The sequence below is a fragment of the Zootermopsis nevadensis genome, unplaced genomic scaffold (assembly GCF_977971745.1).
Source record: "Zootermopsis nevadensis isolate Lab colony 2312 unplaced genomic scaffold, Znev_1.0 Znev_ptg000036l, whole genome shotgun sequence".
NCBI classification, from domain to species: domain Eukaryota; kingdom Metazoa; phylum Arthropoda; class Insecta; order Blattodea; family Termopsidae; genus Zootermopsis; species Zootermopsis nevadensis.
This window is the reverse complement of record NW_028259168.1, coordinates 61,778-78,583: the sequence shown is the minus strand read 5'-3', so window position 1 is coordinate 78,583 and position 16,806 is coordinate 61,778. Positions and strand designations below refer to the sequence as shown.

Genomic DNA, 16,806 nt, shown 5'->3' with positions numbered 1-16,806 from the left:
GCACAGCCTAGATTTCAGATTCTCATGGTATTAAAGATGTGGAATGCAGTCATCTGGTTATAAAATCATATAGCCTTACAGGGGTTCAGAGGAACATAGCACCTCCACCTTCTGAGCAGAAATGTGTATGAATTCCATCTTTAACAAGTGATATGCTCCCCTGGGACATTATTAATTACTTATAAGACTACACGGTGTCACAACCCAGAAGACTTACATTACAAGTACATCCAACAGTGGAAACCGGTCTGTTCAATTCAAACCGTAAGCAGTTACTTTGTCTTAAAGATGTTACATCACCACAAAAGAAGATCAGATTAAGAACGAACTGCCACGAGAGCTTGAACCGACTTCCCTACTTTCAAAACAGTCAAACCTCGTACACCGTTGTAAAACCCAGATGAAAAAGGACAAAACACATTTGTTTAACAAAGAACAGAAACCTATTATGGTAAATAAGTAACAATTTCGCATATGAAATATCACCAAAATACATTTTTTGAACAGTTCTTATTAAGAGCCAAATAACAATAAAAGATGTGAAAAACAGGAATCAACAAAAGCAATAATATCAATGGTTAAATATTTTTTAAAATGCATCAGTCAAATATTATTAATATATGTTGTGTGCAGTAACTATGTAAATAAAAACAAATTTTTAAAATAAATTCAATTAGTTACAAATAATATTTTTTATATAAAATGACCACATGAGTTCTCTTAACATCATAAAGCATATAAATTTAAATTTTCAATCTTTCGGCCTATGACCGTGCCATACTGGAAATATGTTTGATATTAAACATGCTACAAAAGGCAGTTCCACATTCTTCAAATTAAAACATGTCTTTATGTGCTCGTACTGTTCTGAGACATCACATCATCAAAGTAATATAATATAATTTCATTTTGTGTTACAACAAATACTTTTCAATCAGATAATATATGCAGTAAGTGCGAAATTCAGTCAACTGCCTTTGCAAATGCAAAAGTAATTTAACCACGTTTAATAACAAATTCTTAATTATTTTCAGAACAACCACGAATACCTACCTCGTTCTAACGTACCATTCATTTGTGCATTTTCCAGTTTGTCGTATGTGACGTTCCGTGAGAGCGAGCCTCTCCTCGGACGTCCGGACGGTTTATGCTTCAGTTTGCTTGCAGAAGGTTCTGGTGATGGTCCATTCATTATAAGTTCATCTGCTTCAACACAGCATCTTCTGAATAACCACGCTGGAGGCCTAATAGAAACAGACTTGAAGTAAGCCAAGACTCTCTTAACTACAGGGTTATTACACAAGACCATATGGATAGTTCTGAAGCCACGAGTGCGTCATTAAACTCGTTACAAAGAAACGAAGGTCTTATTAATGGACAAGGCGAGTGCTGCAACCTATATCCTGCTCTGGTAACTACTGACAAGTGTGAAGACAGTTTCTTGTTCCCAGCAAATCACTCCTTGATTTGTATTTATAAAATGATTTCATTTATGACTTCTCAGCTCTATAAAGAAACAAGTGTTGATGAAATTTCACTCCTTGGTTTTCCTTCTTTCTCACTTTTCACACACTCAGTTCAATGTAATTTCTCTAGAACAGCATTTTCAGCCCAATGTGGCCATCGTCAGGTTCAATTCCCCGCATTGGGGATCATATCCATCGATTAATGTGATTCGTAGCATATAAATCACATCCTGTGTCAGTTGTTTCAAAAGGCAGTTTGATTATTAGTCATCAAAATACAACAGAAATGGTCACAGAAGATCTACTGTAAAATGACTTACGAGACATCGCTCTGTAGCTACAGAAACCAAAATTAGGTCATCGCCAACTCTCACTTTCTCACCCAAACTTGAAATTAGCTTATTATCAGTATTCATATGCTGACATAACACAATTTGATTCATCAAATGATGTACTAAATCATTACAGCATTTCCCTAGTCTTCATCTGAAACAATTAAGAATAACTCCAGCAGCTACTGTGACATGATATATAACCAAGTTCTATTATACAATAAAATCCTATCGAACTATCCACAAGCGTGGAGATGACTTAAGGAAGAACAAGAAGATGTAACTGACTCCTAGGTTGCGTTTATGGTACAGGTATAACATCGTATAAATGTTAAAATATTGAAAAAGAACACAACTGGCAACACTGTACAATGTATATTTCTACTATGGTAAATACAACTATATTTCTCAATATTTTCCTTATGCTTCCATAATCAGGGCAATGAGTGATCATCAGTTATGGATCACAACACTTAAACATTTATTTAATTTATAAATTCTATTACCTTTATCATTTGTAACTGAACCCCTTCATCTGTTTGTGGGCCACTGAAACATACACTTAAGATATTTACTGGAGTAGCTGAGACAGGAATATTTCCAGCTAAATGTCCATAAGCTATGAGTTTCTGAAATGAATAAGTTTGATTTACAAATGTATGTAGCATGAGAATAAAATCTGTACTTTGCAAAACACACAAGTTCAGTAACAAGTTATGTACCTGAAGACAATCTGCTCTGACATGCCAACTCAAATGGAAGAAAGTATTTCTCTGCTGTAATGATATTGGCTTCATCATTCTTTGGTAATGGCAAGGCAGATGATGGATTAGGGGCATCCTGACCTGCACCTTTCAGTTCGTTTCGTATCTACAATGTAAGGTTATGACAATTAATCAGGAAAATTAACCAAGATTAAGAGCTACTACAATTAATGAAAACTTGACATAAAGATATCAACTATTCAATCACATGCAATGCAAAACTACTTACAGTATAACCGCCACTTACTGTGTTCAATCAAAGTGTTTTTAAATAAATTTTGTTAATATAATTCGAAACAGTACCAGCAACTTACCAAGCACGTTTCAACTGGTAGTGGTGCGGCAACTTTATATCTTGGTCGCTGAGAGCCCTCACAATAAACATTTCTTTGGTTTAAAAGTCCTTTGCATCGTTACCTAAAAGAATAACAATAACATTCTTCAAATGTAACGTACTAAATAATATCAATCAGTTTACGACGACATTATTCTCATCAATAAACACAGGCAGCCATTTTGAACGGAACTAAAACCGTAGTGAAATTTGAAACTATTGTTCCTTAATTCGGCAAATATTCTCAATATCACACTGATAGAATTTAAGTACTGTAACATGTATGTTTTTTATAATGTGAAAACATATGTCTTAATAACACGCTTTATTATACGGTCAGATTGTCGATTTACTTTCATTACCAACATTCAAGCATGGAAGTTCCTTTCATTTTAACTAATGTTTCAATGCAACTCTTTCACAAACTAAACATTTTCTAGCAGTTATAGGCACAGTGGAATATCTGAAATTCATATAACTCAATATCTTGACTTGCAATATTTCACTTAGTGAGACATTATCCCTAAAGTATACATGCCTTCGTTTACCACGTTGGTCACAGTGGGTGGTGGCCTTACGTACGAAATAAACATTCATATTTTGAGTGTTAATTCTAAAATGATTATACATATCATTGTATAATATATAGTTACGTATGTACAGGATGAATTAAATCTTGTGTGAGGTACACGAAATCTGTCCTGGAACTGGAATTTTTTGTAACAGAATTGGCAGTACTACATAAAGTTTGTATGTGTTGACAAAATATGTCTAGAATATTACAGTGAAATTTATTGTGTTATAGTTTGAATTTAAAACACAGAACGTATTGGTTATTGTAGGTTGTACTGGAGACATGAACATTGCATAGGTCAGGAACAGAGGTGAAGGAAAAGCTTTCACCTTTTCAACTTAAGTTATGCTAGTTGTGGTTTGTTACCTTCCCCTTAAAGTTATTATGACAATTTCCAGTGTTATGAAACCTTACTTCGAAGCTTTTATGACCAAATTCTGCCTTAAGTGAACTGTCTTTCTGTTGGGTTTTATTCTAAATAAATCAAGTTATTTATTTGCTACCTTGTGACTGAATTCCCTACTGACTCATTTAGAATTGTAAACTGTGAATACTACAAATAAATTTGTCGTCCTTAATTTTACAAGAAGCCCAGAGGAGAAAGCTGTTCCAGTTGTGAAAGTTATTGCAACTCCAGAGATAAAATCAACCGAAGAGTCTGGGATTGTCCCAGAAAATGTATCCAAATCAAAGAAGACGAATGAAGTCAAGGGGGAAGGTAAGTTCTCTTCCTTTAAATTATTTAAATTTGTTCTGTAGCATCAGAATTTAATATTTCGTTACTGCCTCAGGGTATTTATATGCTAAGTCTGTAGCAGAAGCTGTGTGACTTCAATATAGAGATAGAATTTTCATTGTGGGTTTATTTGAGTCGCTATTACAAGTACATTGTTTGGTCATGCAAGGTGGCCACTCATTTAAAGTTACAGTGCCATAATTTTATGTTGAAAGTAGAAGATTTCAAGGCTTTAATGACAATTCAGTACTAATGAATAATGAATTGGACAGATGGATGAGGTATGCAAGTCTCAGTTAGGATAACCAGTCTCAGACCAAGATCTGGACCTTGGACCTCCCAAATTTGAAGCACGATTGCTAATCACTTGGCTGCAATTTTTGTATCCATTATATATGGAATTTAAATAAGAGAGATTTGAAGGAAGTGGTTTTCAAAAGATCAGATATTGTAGTAAACAAAATGTCTTTATTTTAGAACTCTGAAACTATTTGGGGAGACAGAATAAACTGCGTTAATTGTGCCCTCATCTTCTGTTAAAAGTTATTGTAATTTAAAAGTGCGCAAGGACTTATGAAGTATTACCTGGCCTACATTTCATGTTACGAGTTGACACATTTTAGTCTAGAATTTTGTTTGACAGTAATCTTTCTTCTGGTGTCAGTTTACTTTTTTTTCAGTCTTCATAAACTCTTCATTGGCACATTTCAGAATTTAAAAAAAAATATACAGACTTTTAATTCATTAATTATAATTTCTAATGTCACTTTATAATACATAACCCTAAAATATGAGGAGAGATGGAGACTTCCAGTTTCTCCAGAACTCTGTCAACTCATCCTAGCACGCCGCAGTCCTTTCCCCAGAAATGATAAACACAAGCCTTAACAAGGTGAAAGCCTTCAAACTTCAGTTTAGTTCAGTGTTTTGTACAGGAGTTTACTGTTTTTCAGATAACAGTGCCTTTAATGAAAATATTAATCGCAGTGTGGTTTTATTTGTTTGTGACAGTACTCTCACAGGAATGCTTTTACTGTCCTTGTGATAAGGACTAGATTAACACAAAGCACTGGATACCCATAGAAATCACAATTATATTTGACTTTTGGTAATTGTGATGAGTGATTTACCGTTGGATTGTTAGTACCTAGGACTGATAAAATATATTGTTGTTGATAACCTTTGGTTTTCAAACTAAAAGATGCCATTGGCTGATGAGCTGAGTCACTTATTCTCTCTGGAAATGAAAAAAAGACAAATGGCTGTCTGGATCAAATCAGGAGCCTCAGTTTCAGTTTCCAGGCTGCCCCCCTGCGGTTAGAACATAGAAATCATTTAACTACTACAAAACTTAGCAAATTAAATTCATAATTGTGTGCAACAACCAAGACTTAGTATATTTTGAATGTAAATTTAAGTCATGTGAAGATATATATTTACAGATACATATATTTCTGTTTCTTGTGATGTATGCTTGTATTGTTCTGATGACAGTGTGTTCCTGTTATAAATGTTTTTGATTCATCATATTTTAAACTCTTATTGCCAAGCTGCATATTTTTAAAAAAAAACAACTGAGCTGCTTCTTTAAAATTTCATAACGATCACAAGAGACCTTTATGATTTATGAAACAGAACATAGCACACCGAAAAATATATTGTGTGATAGTGTAATTTATTAAACGAAACACACACACATTTTATTAAAATTAAATAATAAATAACAGAAAAGTAATTTTTAAGCATTAGTCATATAGGAGGCTTACAGAATCTGTCACACTGGTAGGAAAATGGGAGAATACATTTTATAAACTTAATTGTACGTGGTCCATCATCTTATTATTTACAAAGATTATTGATGGTATTAAACTTGTGTGTTACAAATGTGGTACCTTTGAAAGAAATTCTCGTTATTCTTACATGAAAGAATTTTATTTTCCAGTTACTCATCCATAAATCCATTGAGACGCTGTGATTACCAGGTTATAGAAATATGCATAAGAAGACTTTGGTATATGTTACGTAGTCATCGCAGATGTTTAATCGTGTCTCACCGTAACACCAAGGCAACTATCCCATTGTGAAAGAAATCACTGACCAGTCATTTGCGCTCCTTTAGTTATCCGATGAGACGGAAATAACTTTGGTGGTTCAGAAGTTTCGACTCTCGAGACACCCTCACACATTATCACTGGAAGCCTTTTGTTATATATAGTTCTTATTTCTGTCGAGTAGAATGCTGTTTTCTTACGCATATTAATGGTTATAAGAGTTAATGTAGTGTATTATGTTGTAGACGTCTAGTCGTATTACAAAAAGGATAACGTTCACAAATGGTTTATTTTTATGTTGGATACAAGATTTTTTTTTTAAAAAATATGTACCTTCAGTTACGCCATGATCGCTTCCATGGACGTCTCGTCAAATTCTTTGTTCATTAATAATTTTATCATTTGGTGTCATAGTCTGAGATTCTGACAGTATTTTAAGTAATTGACAAAATATGGAAATGCCTTCAGTTTTCTCTGTTCTCAGTGGCTTCCTTCACTAAGTTATTTAATATTTTTTTCTTCATTTTTAATGATTCTTTATCAGTTGTGAAGATTATATTGACAATGTTTAGTGAGAATTGGCAGAATGATTAAGAGGAATGAAATAAGTTTACATAATTGTATTTGTTATGTGTATTGAAACACCATTTTGCAAGGAACTTGCAGTTTTTCTGAAGAACTTACTGCCTTCCTCTCCAGACTGGAATACATTTTCACTAGTGTGCTTTAGGTGTACTCCCAATACACCAGATGAGTTTTCTAATAATACTTTAATTTTGGTGTTAACAAATTATTTCCTTAAAGTAAATTTAATCATAGTATTGAAGTGAGATATATATACTTCTTGTAGATATATTGAAGAGGAGATTTTACTTCCCAAGAATTACAGAACGTCTGCTGGAAGGCTAATAGTATGAGACGTATGAACTATGGACCAAATGTGGGTGAAGATTTGCTTTATCTGGCTTTCTCACTAATTTTTTTTCATTCTTAAGAGTTATTTTATTGTGCGAACAGATGACGGAAGTTTCACCACATATCGGAATACAAAAATAGAACAGTTTGCTAACAGAACTATTCCATTGTGTGTTACAGAATTGAAAGAAAGCAAACTTTAGCATTCTGACAGAGAGTTTTACCATGGAAAGGCACCTTAGGGCTACTGATATTGATTTTCAACTGCCATTGTTTGCCGAGTAGCTGTTGATGGTCAGGAGGTGATGTATCATGGCAGACGAGGCATTTCGGCGTATGACGTGGCGAGAGTTACCGATACGAGAAGAACATGGTGAGGCATATTCTCAGTTCCAGTGTCCGCATCGCCCACATCAAACTAAACACAAAAGCAGCATCCAAATGTCTCCGATTAAAGCCCATTAGGAGAGATACTGGTAAGTTGGTGCATACAAACACATACTCATGCATGGATGCATGAGTATGTTCTGTTACTTATTGAAGAATTGAGTTAGCTTCCTCTTGAGTATATGTCATAAGGAGACAGATAATATGAAAGGTATATAGAGAGTTACTATTGGGAACAATAATTTATGTGGGATCAGTTCATGGTACGCCTGCATCATATTTTGTCAGTCAGTTTTGGCATCGGGTTTCATTTCAGGTTCTTATGGTGATGTGTGTGAAGATGGCTGTCTTCTGGGATATTGCGCGGTAGATATTGATTTTGTAATTGTGGTTTTGTTCCGTTTCTTGTCCTACCCAAGTTTTCTATTAAAGCGTGATTTTAATTAATTTGAATAATTTGTAAATATTATAAATGTATTGTGTGTGATGTTTTATTGTAGCTGGTGGGTTGCATTGAGACTGTCATATGTCGTAAGTCTACTTACTAAATTACCAGTTGCTGATGTAAGGAGTTTGTTAGCAAGGGAAAGGTTAATTTTCTACATCAGTAAAATAACTGATGACTTTTTGAGAAGACTTCTTCTCCACAGTTACTGAGTAGAGTTTTAGTTCCATCCAGATGTGTCCAGTACGTAAAAGTGCACATAACTAAAAAAAAAACACCGTGAAACTGAACACTCATTTTGGCTTAGTGTTATATAAATACCGCATCTAATTCCAAACAATTAAATGGTAAATCCTGTAAGAACTATAATTGTCTTTTAATGTTATTTATTTGATTATTTTCAGCAGAGTCTAGAGGAGAAACCGTCACGAATAAAATATTCAGCAATCCCGTTGCTGCTGACGGCTTTACAATTTGTGGAGTGGTATTTCAGGCAGCATTTCAAACAGCAGTGCAATGGAGTGTGCTTCGACGTAGATCTACTTCAGATCCGAGATCGGTAGATGGCAGCAGAGTCTGTTACAGTACGCAAAGAATGATCATCGAATATCCCTCATTCTCCCGCGATCCCGGGATTTGTTCGCTGCTTCTCAGATGTTGCCATCCCTGCGTACGAGATAATGGCGTAAGTATTGTGTATCTCTTCTGTCCACTGCATTTCTTCTGTAATATATTGCGAGAGCGTGCAAGTTAATGTTATGTTATTTGAGTTTGTGTTGAATTTATGTGTGTCATCTTTCCCTTGTGTGGAGGACGTAAAGTAAGAACTAATTCGATTGCGTTGAAGGTCGGCTTAGTTGGCCAATTGATTATGATGTAGAGTGCCTCTATAGGAAAAATTACGTCTGTGACTGCTTGTGGAAATGCAGTAGCTGATGATTTATAGTTGTGTAAGAACTTGCTGCAATGAACAAAGTAAAAGTAAGTAGGTAGAGTGACAGGATGGAATAATGTTGATGTGGCACACTTTAAGTTCTTAGTGACGAGGTATCGGGTGTTGATAAGATGCCTCATAAGGCCATTAGGAAGACCTCAGTCCCTCGTGCGTCTAGTTGCTCTCCGAGGATGTGTACAGTTATAATTTTGGTGTGAATGCCTTGTCTGTATCAAAGAGGAGTTTGAGATCAGAGGATTAATACTGAAGAGGATGTGCTGAATGGCAACTGCCTCGTGAACTGTATCTCCCCTCTTTTATGCATATATCGTGGAGTAATATTACCAAGAGATGGCAGACCAAGTTATCTGAATATTAGTGTTTCAGAAGATCAGTTGTGTGTGTGATGGGGAACCAGCTTAGGTGGAGTTGGAGATGTGAAGAACCAGACAGAATGAAGCACCTGGAATGTTTGTGACTTGGATAAGGAAATGCAGTATTCAGGTATGTTAGGGAGTAGAGTTTATTTACATTCCATAGATCCTTATTAGGACTAAACTAAAGGATGTTGTTCATTGATGAACTTGCAGGCACTGTAAAGCAACAGACTGGAGATGCTGATGTTGCAGCTATAACTAAAGGAATTCGGACATTAAAGATCCCAAATAGGACAGGTTGTGGGACTAAAGGAATAAAAACTGTAGCAGAAACCAACTATTTATCAATTTTTCCTGTAGTGATGTTGCTTGGAACACAATTGAAGGTGTGATAGCGCACGTAATATAAACAAAAGTTTTGTTCTCACTGTAGGCAGTTTTCCACTCTAAAATGAAAAAGTTGTTTCTATCAGAAAGATTCTGATGTGTTTTTATGTTCAGTAAGACAAATATAATAGGAAGCATACTGGCAGTTTTAGTTATGTAATGTGATATCATCGAAGGCCAAGTTGAAGGAAAGCGAGGACTGGGAAGAAGACTGATACAGCTAACCGACGATCTGAAACAAGGAAAGAAGATGAAGTTCCAGGAATTACAGCGAGAAGCCGAGAATAGGGAAAACTGGAGAGCTCTTTTTGGGCAGAGCAATGGACCTGTCGTAAGACAGAACACTGAATAATAATAATAATAATAATATAGTAAAAATTTGTGTCATGGTATTAAGCTTTAGTAAGAATCCTTTACATAAGATTGAATGAAAATACACTTGTTCTAGTCACGCACAACAGACAAGTATTGCGTGCCCAGTAAGCAGTGTTATAAATTTGTGTGTAACTAATTTAAAATTGAAATTCATTAGTAAACCACTGTCAGCATAAGGAATAGCTTTCTGTTTCTGTCCACGATAATGTCACGGAGGATATTTACTGACAGACTACCGACGTCCATCTTCTGGCATTCGAAAGAACAGAGAATTTAGTAATCCAGCTTCAGAATCCTTTAAAATTTACTCGCACCATTCTGTTTTTGCTGCAAGCCTACAGAGGCGTCCCGTCATACCTGTTGTGTTACTATAATTACAATTTATATTATGTACATCCCATGTACGCTTCACAGCATAAGCCAAGCAAGGAACATATAGTGTGAATTTGAAGCCCTTTTTAAAAAATAACGCATAGTAAGCTTATTTCTGTTATATACTCAGCTGACGGGGACCATGGTTACGCATTGTATGCATGCTACGTATTACAGAAAGGTGGAAGAAAGGTAGATGATAGAGAAGACATGGAACTCGGGAAACGTCAAGAGGGAGGCTGTCGTGACTGAAGAGGAGGCAAGAAGTGATGCTCCATACCAGTGGTTCTCAAACTTTTTTAGTGCTGAAGAACCCTTTTGGTGTTTAAATAATATCACAGAGCCTTTGAAACGAAAACTTAATGTTCTTATGCGATTGATGTATCTGCTTGCTGGCCACGATGGAGTTGAAGACAGGTCCAGTGTTGGAAACCTGCATCAGTAATTCGTTATTGTTGCCGAATATCTTGAAAACAGCATTTTGCAGTTATATGGATTTTATGTTTAGTTGAAAGTAAATGTTGGTATGCAAGCTTCATTATTTCTTTTCAGGTGATGTCATAGTTATCTTTAGTAATCTTGCACCTTGTCCATAAATTTGTTGGCTCTCCGGTCTGTATTCGGTCCGTGGCCTCCTCGATTCTCCTCTTCCATTCGGTCCTCTGTTAGGTCCATCTGTCCGAGGCTTTGATTGAGGTGTAGTATCTCAATTTGTAAGTATTCCATTGAGATGGCCTCCAACATGTGTCTAGCAAATCTCGTGTGAGCTGCTTTTAGTCATAGTTCTTAATATCCACTTCAGTATTATATCTCATTCTTGTTCTAACCAGGAAGTCTAAGTAATTACCTAGTTGGTGGGCGTGTGCTAGCATTAACAGAGTGACTGTGACTGGTTGTGCTTCAACTGGATATTTCTTGTTATGTTCCAGACAGGCGTTGTTACGTCAATGGACAACATTGTTCCTTTTAAGTACCTGCAGTTGCCACAGACAGAGCATGACAATACAATGGCCTTCCAACTAAGTATTCAACTATTTTCAATTTCCAGGTAATACACAGAATCTGTTACATGCAATATTGTATTCATATTGAATCAGTATATATTCATACGAAACAATCTCTACCAAAACGTACACGGAAGAAACTACTGCTGAGCGGACGGACCGAGCTTTAACATGACTTGTGTTCATGGTTCATCAATTTGATGCGTGCTCAAGGTTCTACTAGAAGGACGGTAGATTTATCACCTCCCTAAGCACTGCAGCTTACCTTATGTGATAGAGGAGTCTCAATGAGCTGACCTCTTGCTTCTAAGCAAGCCTCGCTCTTCTTCTATGGCTCTCCGGTCCATATTCCGTCCATGGCCTCCTCAATCCTCCTCTTCCATTTGGTCCTATCCTCTGTTAGGTCCGTCTGTCCGAGGCTTTGATTGAGGTTTTAGATCATCTTCCTTTTTAAAGTGCAACCCCCAACCTGGAGGACCTGAGTACCTGTCTTAGTCTGACCTCTCCCCCCTCGACCAATCTGGCTAGGGAGGCCCTACCAGCAGCTATGCTACCGCCGACGTACCAAGCAAGCCTTGCGCCTTCTAAAATTATTTCTTCACACGTGATGGGGTTGCTATCTTGAAATATTAGCAGTCTCCCTTGGAATATTGCTAGTTTTCGCAAAGAACGCAAAGTACCATCTGCACAACAGACAGAACATCGCAGTCTCAAGATTTGGATGTAAGAATTTAATAATTTGTGTAACATAATTTTGTGAGACAACAAAAACAGTCTTATGTCTTGGTAAATAGCGATACATAAAATACCAAAGGTGTTTCACACGACGTTAAGAAGAATAATGTAGTTGAATGCGTGTGTCGAGATAAGGGACGACACTGCATTCAGCGTTAAAAATTGTATAAATATTTATAATTCAGGCTCTGAATATCCAGGTGTGCATTCTAAGCAATAAATTTGAGACAAATAATTGCAAATATAATATAAATAGATTATGGACGGATACCAGTTAATATGACACTGTTGTGAGACAGTGGTGATGATGGAAGCCTGTTTGTCCTGTATGCAAGGTGTGTACTGTCCTGAAAAATGTAATAGAAGCTAGTTGGTTAAATTTGTGGCTCAATACACAATCCTCACAGCTATGCAATTCTTAGAGCATTGTTACATAAAATAAGACAAGCCTTTGCAATTTCCAATTGCCTCTGGAATGTGAGTAAAATTAATTGTTTACCCACACTCCGAGACACTTCATATTACAAAGTCAGAAAATGTCAGTGGCCTGAAGTATATTTTACTTTGTGTCCATATGCAAATATTTATTTTCATTACAAAAATTCTGATATCGTGCTCAGGAAGGTCGTTGATCGATAACTTTGAAATTAAATTTTTGTGTTGGAAATTTAATTTTAAAATAATTTTTTAACTTAACTGTACTTTTCCAGCTCAAATGATAAGTTACGAAATGGTTTGAAATGATCTCAGTTCTTATTTTCTTGAATAAAGAATATTTATAAATTTAAAATGTATTTTGTTGTTCATTGATGAAATCGCAGGCACCGTAAGGCAACAGACTGGAGACGCTGATGTTGCAGCTGTAACTAAAGGAATTGAGACATTAAAGATCCCAAATAGGACAGGTTGTGGGACTAAAGGAAGAAAAACTGGACTTGTCAACGCTTCGGAACAAAATTGCCATTCATTATGATGTAGAATTTAAACCTTCACCATTTCCAAAGAGACTTTTGAGGTGTGTATAGCCCCATTATATTTTGCATATGATATGTACAGGTAAACTTTGTATGATTTTTTTATGGGATAAATAATAATAATTATGTTAACATTAGTTTCAAAATGGTTTTATTTGGTTTTACAATAATTCACTCTGATTTGCATTATTTTGGTAACTGGTAAGATTTTAATTGTAAATATTTCAGTGTACTGTTGTCTTTTTCAATTATTTTACCCACAAATCTAAGAACTAAATCAGTTTTGAAGATACGTTGCGTGTGAAAATGTGTGCGCTATAATACTAATACGTTTGAATCCAGCAAATACTGAACTTTTCTGCCTTCGTAGACTTTGGACGTCCATGGATATTTGTGTAGGTAGCAGCAAAAATGAATTTCTTCTTGGCTTTTACCTGTTGTCTATCTTGTTTAGGTCAGTTTGAATAATATTAAAACTTTTAATGACTTTTGTGTAAAAAGACCTTTTGCTACTCTGATAACTCAGAATAATATGATGTTAATTTTCTCACATTAATTTGTATGTCATTGTTAATAAGTAGGAGGCTAAATGTTATGTTTTGTATTTATACAATTTGGTAAAATCAATGCATTGCTTATATACTTACAGGTAGATTTTGATTAATCGGGTGTTGAGGAGGATATTTGGGCCTAAGAGGGAAGACGATGGGGCGTGGAGAAAACTGCACAGTGACGAGCTTAAAAATCTGTACTGCTCCCCCAGTATTGCCAGGGTGATTAAGTCGAGAAGATTGAGATGGGCCGGGCATGTAGCACGCATGGATGGGGCAAGATGTGTGCACCGGGTATTGGTTGGGAAACCTGAAGGGAAGAGACCGCTGGGGAGACCTAGACGTAGATGGGAGGATAATGTCAGACAGGATCTATGGGAGGAGTTGAAGGAGACTGGATTTTGTTGGCCCAGGACAGGGCTTTGGTTAATTCGGTGATGAACCTTCGGGTTCCTTAAGCCATCTAGTTAGTTAGTTAGTCAGTTAGATTTTGATTACAGTTTGTTATTGTCAGTGTTGGTAAAATTCATTACAATTTTAGGAGCTAGCCAAGACTTTAGGGACCAAACGTAATGTTGCTGCATTTAACAGTACATTGCAATCAGGTCTTTTCTCATTGTGATTTTGAATTAATGACTGCTGCCTCCATTATAGCATTATTTGTAGATGAATGTTGACATCGAGGATGTATTAGTTGGTACAGCTCTTCTCTGGTTTAAGAGTATTACTGTATGTAATTGCACATTATGTATGAAGCTTCATTCTTTAGGTTTCAAAATCCTAAATTTTTGTTTCTGTAACAATACATGCTCTGGTCCAGTGGTTTTGAAATTGCGGGTCAGAATGAATTGTGAGGTTGCCTTTAAAGGGTCGCAAGCTTAACCTTTTCCTCACTGATTGTTGCATTTGTAACCACACTTGGAGGATACAATCAGGATCTTTGGTTAGCGTATGAACTGTAGTGATCTGATAAGAACAGTTCCATTATTTAATAAAACTATTAATAAGGTAGTATATTTGCGTCATATTGTGATTTAGGTTAATATTTTAATATTTTCCGTCAAATCACAATTTTAATAAGATAATAAAATATAAAATATTTAAAATATCATTTCACGTTCCGCATCGAATGATCGATTTAAAAATTGGAACGTCTCTTACGACATGTTTCGGTTATATTTAACCGTCCGCAGGTATAAATTAGATTGGTAAATCTAAAACTCGAATTACAATCATTTACAATGTTATGCAGTTTATTGAAAATGTTATCAGATTACTCTTATATATTAGAACGAAGGTATTGTTTTTTATGTGGCGTGGTTCATCTGATGTTCAATATTAGTCGGTGATGAGTTGATAGAGATATGACGTGTCTAGCGGAAGACATCTAGAGGTATTACTGTGTCGGGTCGAGGTTTAATACTGAAATTCGATGCGGAACGTGAAACGATATTTTAAATATTTTATATTTTATTATCTTATTAAAATTGTGATTTGACGGAAAATATTAAAATATTGAAACTATTAATGATAAACTGTTTGCACAGCTTTATTCAGTCAGACATTTATGAAATTTTACTATACCAGGTGATCTTAAGGCAGTAAATACTAAATGTATAGTAATTGTTACAACAAAGATATGATTGAGCATTAATTCATTTACATGTGTGGATCCATTGCATGGGCTTTGTATGAACTATGTTTGTCATAAGAGATATTTTGATAGAGATAATTTGAGCTTATGTACAAATTATATAAGTTGAAATATAAACTTATGGTATGTAACATCTAGCTTTCTTGAATTTAATGACATTTCCAGGTACTAGCATTGTTAAGACCCCAAGTAGTTTGGTCTGTAATTTCAAAAATCTTGCTGTTTTATTATGCGTCGTTAGGATCTTTGTAGATTAAAGGTGTTATGCAGATTGTGTATGCTATTTTGAATTTTTATGCTTATAAATATGTCCTGTTTCTCTACGTTTCTAGTTTATGTTAGAATTTATTGAACATGATGCAGTAGAACAGGTATGTATGGGCTATCTGAATCCTGTATTTGAAGATTTATTAGACGAAGATGAAGTTAGAAAAATTCAGTGTGAAGGAGCAAGTAGACCTCTTGTAGGGAACACACCAGAAAAACCTGAGGAACGAATGGAATCTGAACCACCAGCAGAAGTAAGGCAGTATCCGGAAATTGTCATTTATGACGATACTCAGCACAGATATTTTGTGAGTGCAGTACAAGATGAAATAAGAACAGTGGAATTACCTGAAACAGATGGAATAATTATAAATAAAGGAGAAGAAAAAGATAAAAGTAGCATAGCAACTGAAACTCAAGTTATTGCAGATCGAAACCAAGGGGATATTGTGAAAACATTAGAATCTCCTGCACATTCTTCTCAAGATGCAGATGAAATGGATACATTTTGCTTGGCAAAGGACAGTATACTCTTCTCTCAAGTGTCAACGAACACACTTGTGACCAGTAATGCCAAGGTGGAGCACGTAGGCTCCGAACAAGAGGCAGATCCTTGCCAAGTAGTGGAGGTAAAGGGAATTTTAAAGTCAGTAGTCTCTTCTTTGGAACCCATTAAGCATGTGGTCTACCCCAGCAGAAGCATAGAAACAATGGTAAGAGTTTGGCCCCCATTCCGTTGAAATGTTGGAAATCGCTGAGGACGCTGAAACGAAACCTGAGGAGTCTGCACCAGAGACTGATTCTGAGTCACCTGTTAAATCAACTAATGTCCAAGGAGACACAAGGAAGATGTTGCATGATGTTCATGGAGGTGCTACTTTGACAATTATCTGTAACAAAAAAATTGCTAGATTATCACTGGAAAATGTTGAGCAAATGTTGAAAATAGTGGGTAGATCTTCACAGTTTGCTGTTATAGAAGTTGGACAAAGATCTGAACATAACACATCTACCGATCTAAAAGAATTAATTCTTAAAAAGGAAATTGAAGTGTCTAAAACATACGAAATAATTGGCAACTTTAGTGACCCAAATCCTTCATGTAACACTGCTGCAGTAGAGTTAAGATATGACTGCAAGAGTTTCTATGGGAATGACAAAGAGACTGATGA

General features: G+C 35.7%; 2 protein-coding genes and 1 long non-coding RNA gene across 11 annotated transcripts in view; 1 reads left to right on the top strand and 2 right to left on the bottom strand.

The window, feature by feature from the left end:
• LOC147871928 (brefeldin A-inhibited guanine nucleotide-exchange protein 1-like) overlaps positions 1-3,219 on the bottom strand; it is a 28,593-nt gene extending 25,374 nt beyond the window's left edge. For 4 of the 8 annotated variants that reach the window (XM_087359855.1, XM_087359857.1, XM_087359853.1 and 1 more), the window contains exons 1-3: positions 2,877-3,215; positions 2,521-2,668; positions 1,054-2,427 (exon numbers count right to left, since the gene is read on the bottom strand). In XM_087359855.1, coding sequence (XP_087215981.1) covers positions 1,054-1,309 — 256 coding nt within the window. In that variant the 5' untranslated portion in view covers positions 1,310-2,427; positions 2,521-2,668; positions 2,877-3,215. Of the gene's footprint in view, positions 1-1,053; positions 2,428-2,520; positions 2,669-2,876 lie in introns of all 8 variants that reach the window. The other 4 variants (XM_087359858.1, XM_087359859.1, XM_087359854.1 and 1 more) reach the window with 3 other exon arrangements.
• A 3,308-nt stretch (positions 3,220-6,527) lies between these two features.
• LOC147871927 (uncharacterized) lies at positions 6,528-8,413 on the bottom strand. The gene is made up of 2 exons (XR_015538149.1): positions 8,105-8,413; positions 6,528-7,590 (listed from the first exon to the last, which is right to left on the bottom strand). It is a non-coding gene; the product is annotated as an uncharacterized LOC147871927 (long non-coding RNA).
• LOC147871926 (uncharacterized) lies at positions 7,513-15,498 on the top strand. 2 transcript variants are annotated; one of them, XM_087359835.1, is made up of 5 exons: positions 7,513-7,648; positions 8,412-8,689; positions 11,379-11,497; positions 13,010-13,203; positions 13,812-15,498. In XM_087359835.1, the coding sequence occupies exons 1-4, from the start codon at positions 7,543-7,545 to the stop codon at positions 13,038-13,040; spliced, it is 534 nt and encodes a 177-aa protein (XP_087215961.1). In that variant the 5' UTR covers positions 7,513-7,542; the 3' UTR covers positions 13,041-13,203; positions 13,812-15,498. The 2 variants fall into 2 exon arrangements, with proteins under 2 accessions (XP_087215961.1, XP_087215960.1); XM_087359834.1 differs by having other exon boundaries at positions 7,514-7,648; positions 8,409-8,689.
• Positions 15,499-16,806: the final 1,308 nt, after the last annotated feature.

What these genes read in the sequence shown, in the direction of transcription:
- LOC147871926 (XM_087359834.1), top strand. Translation starts at nt 7,543, where the DNA reads ATGGTGAGGCATATTCTCAGTTCCAGTGTCCGCATCGCCCACATCAAA. An exon ending in GCCCATTAGGAGAGATACTG is followed by an intron (nt 7,649 to 8,408) that starts GTAAGTTGGTGC and finishes GATTATTTTCAG; the next exon opens with CAGAGTCTAGAGGAGAAACC. An exon ending in CAACTATTTTCAATTTCCAG is followed by an intron (nt 11,498 to 13,009) that starts GTAATACACAGA and finishes ATGAAATCGCAG; the next exon opens with GCACCGTAAGGCAACAGACT.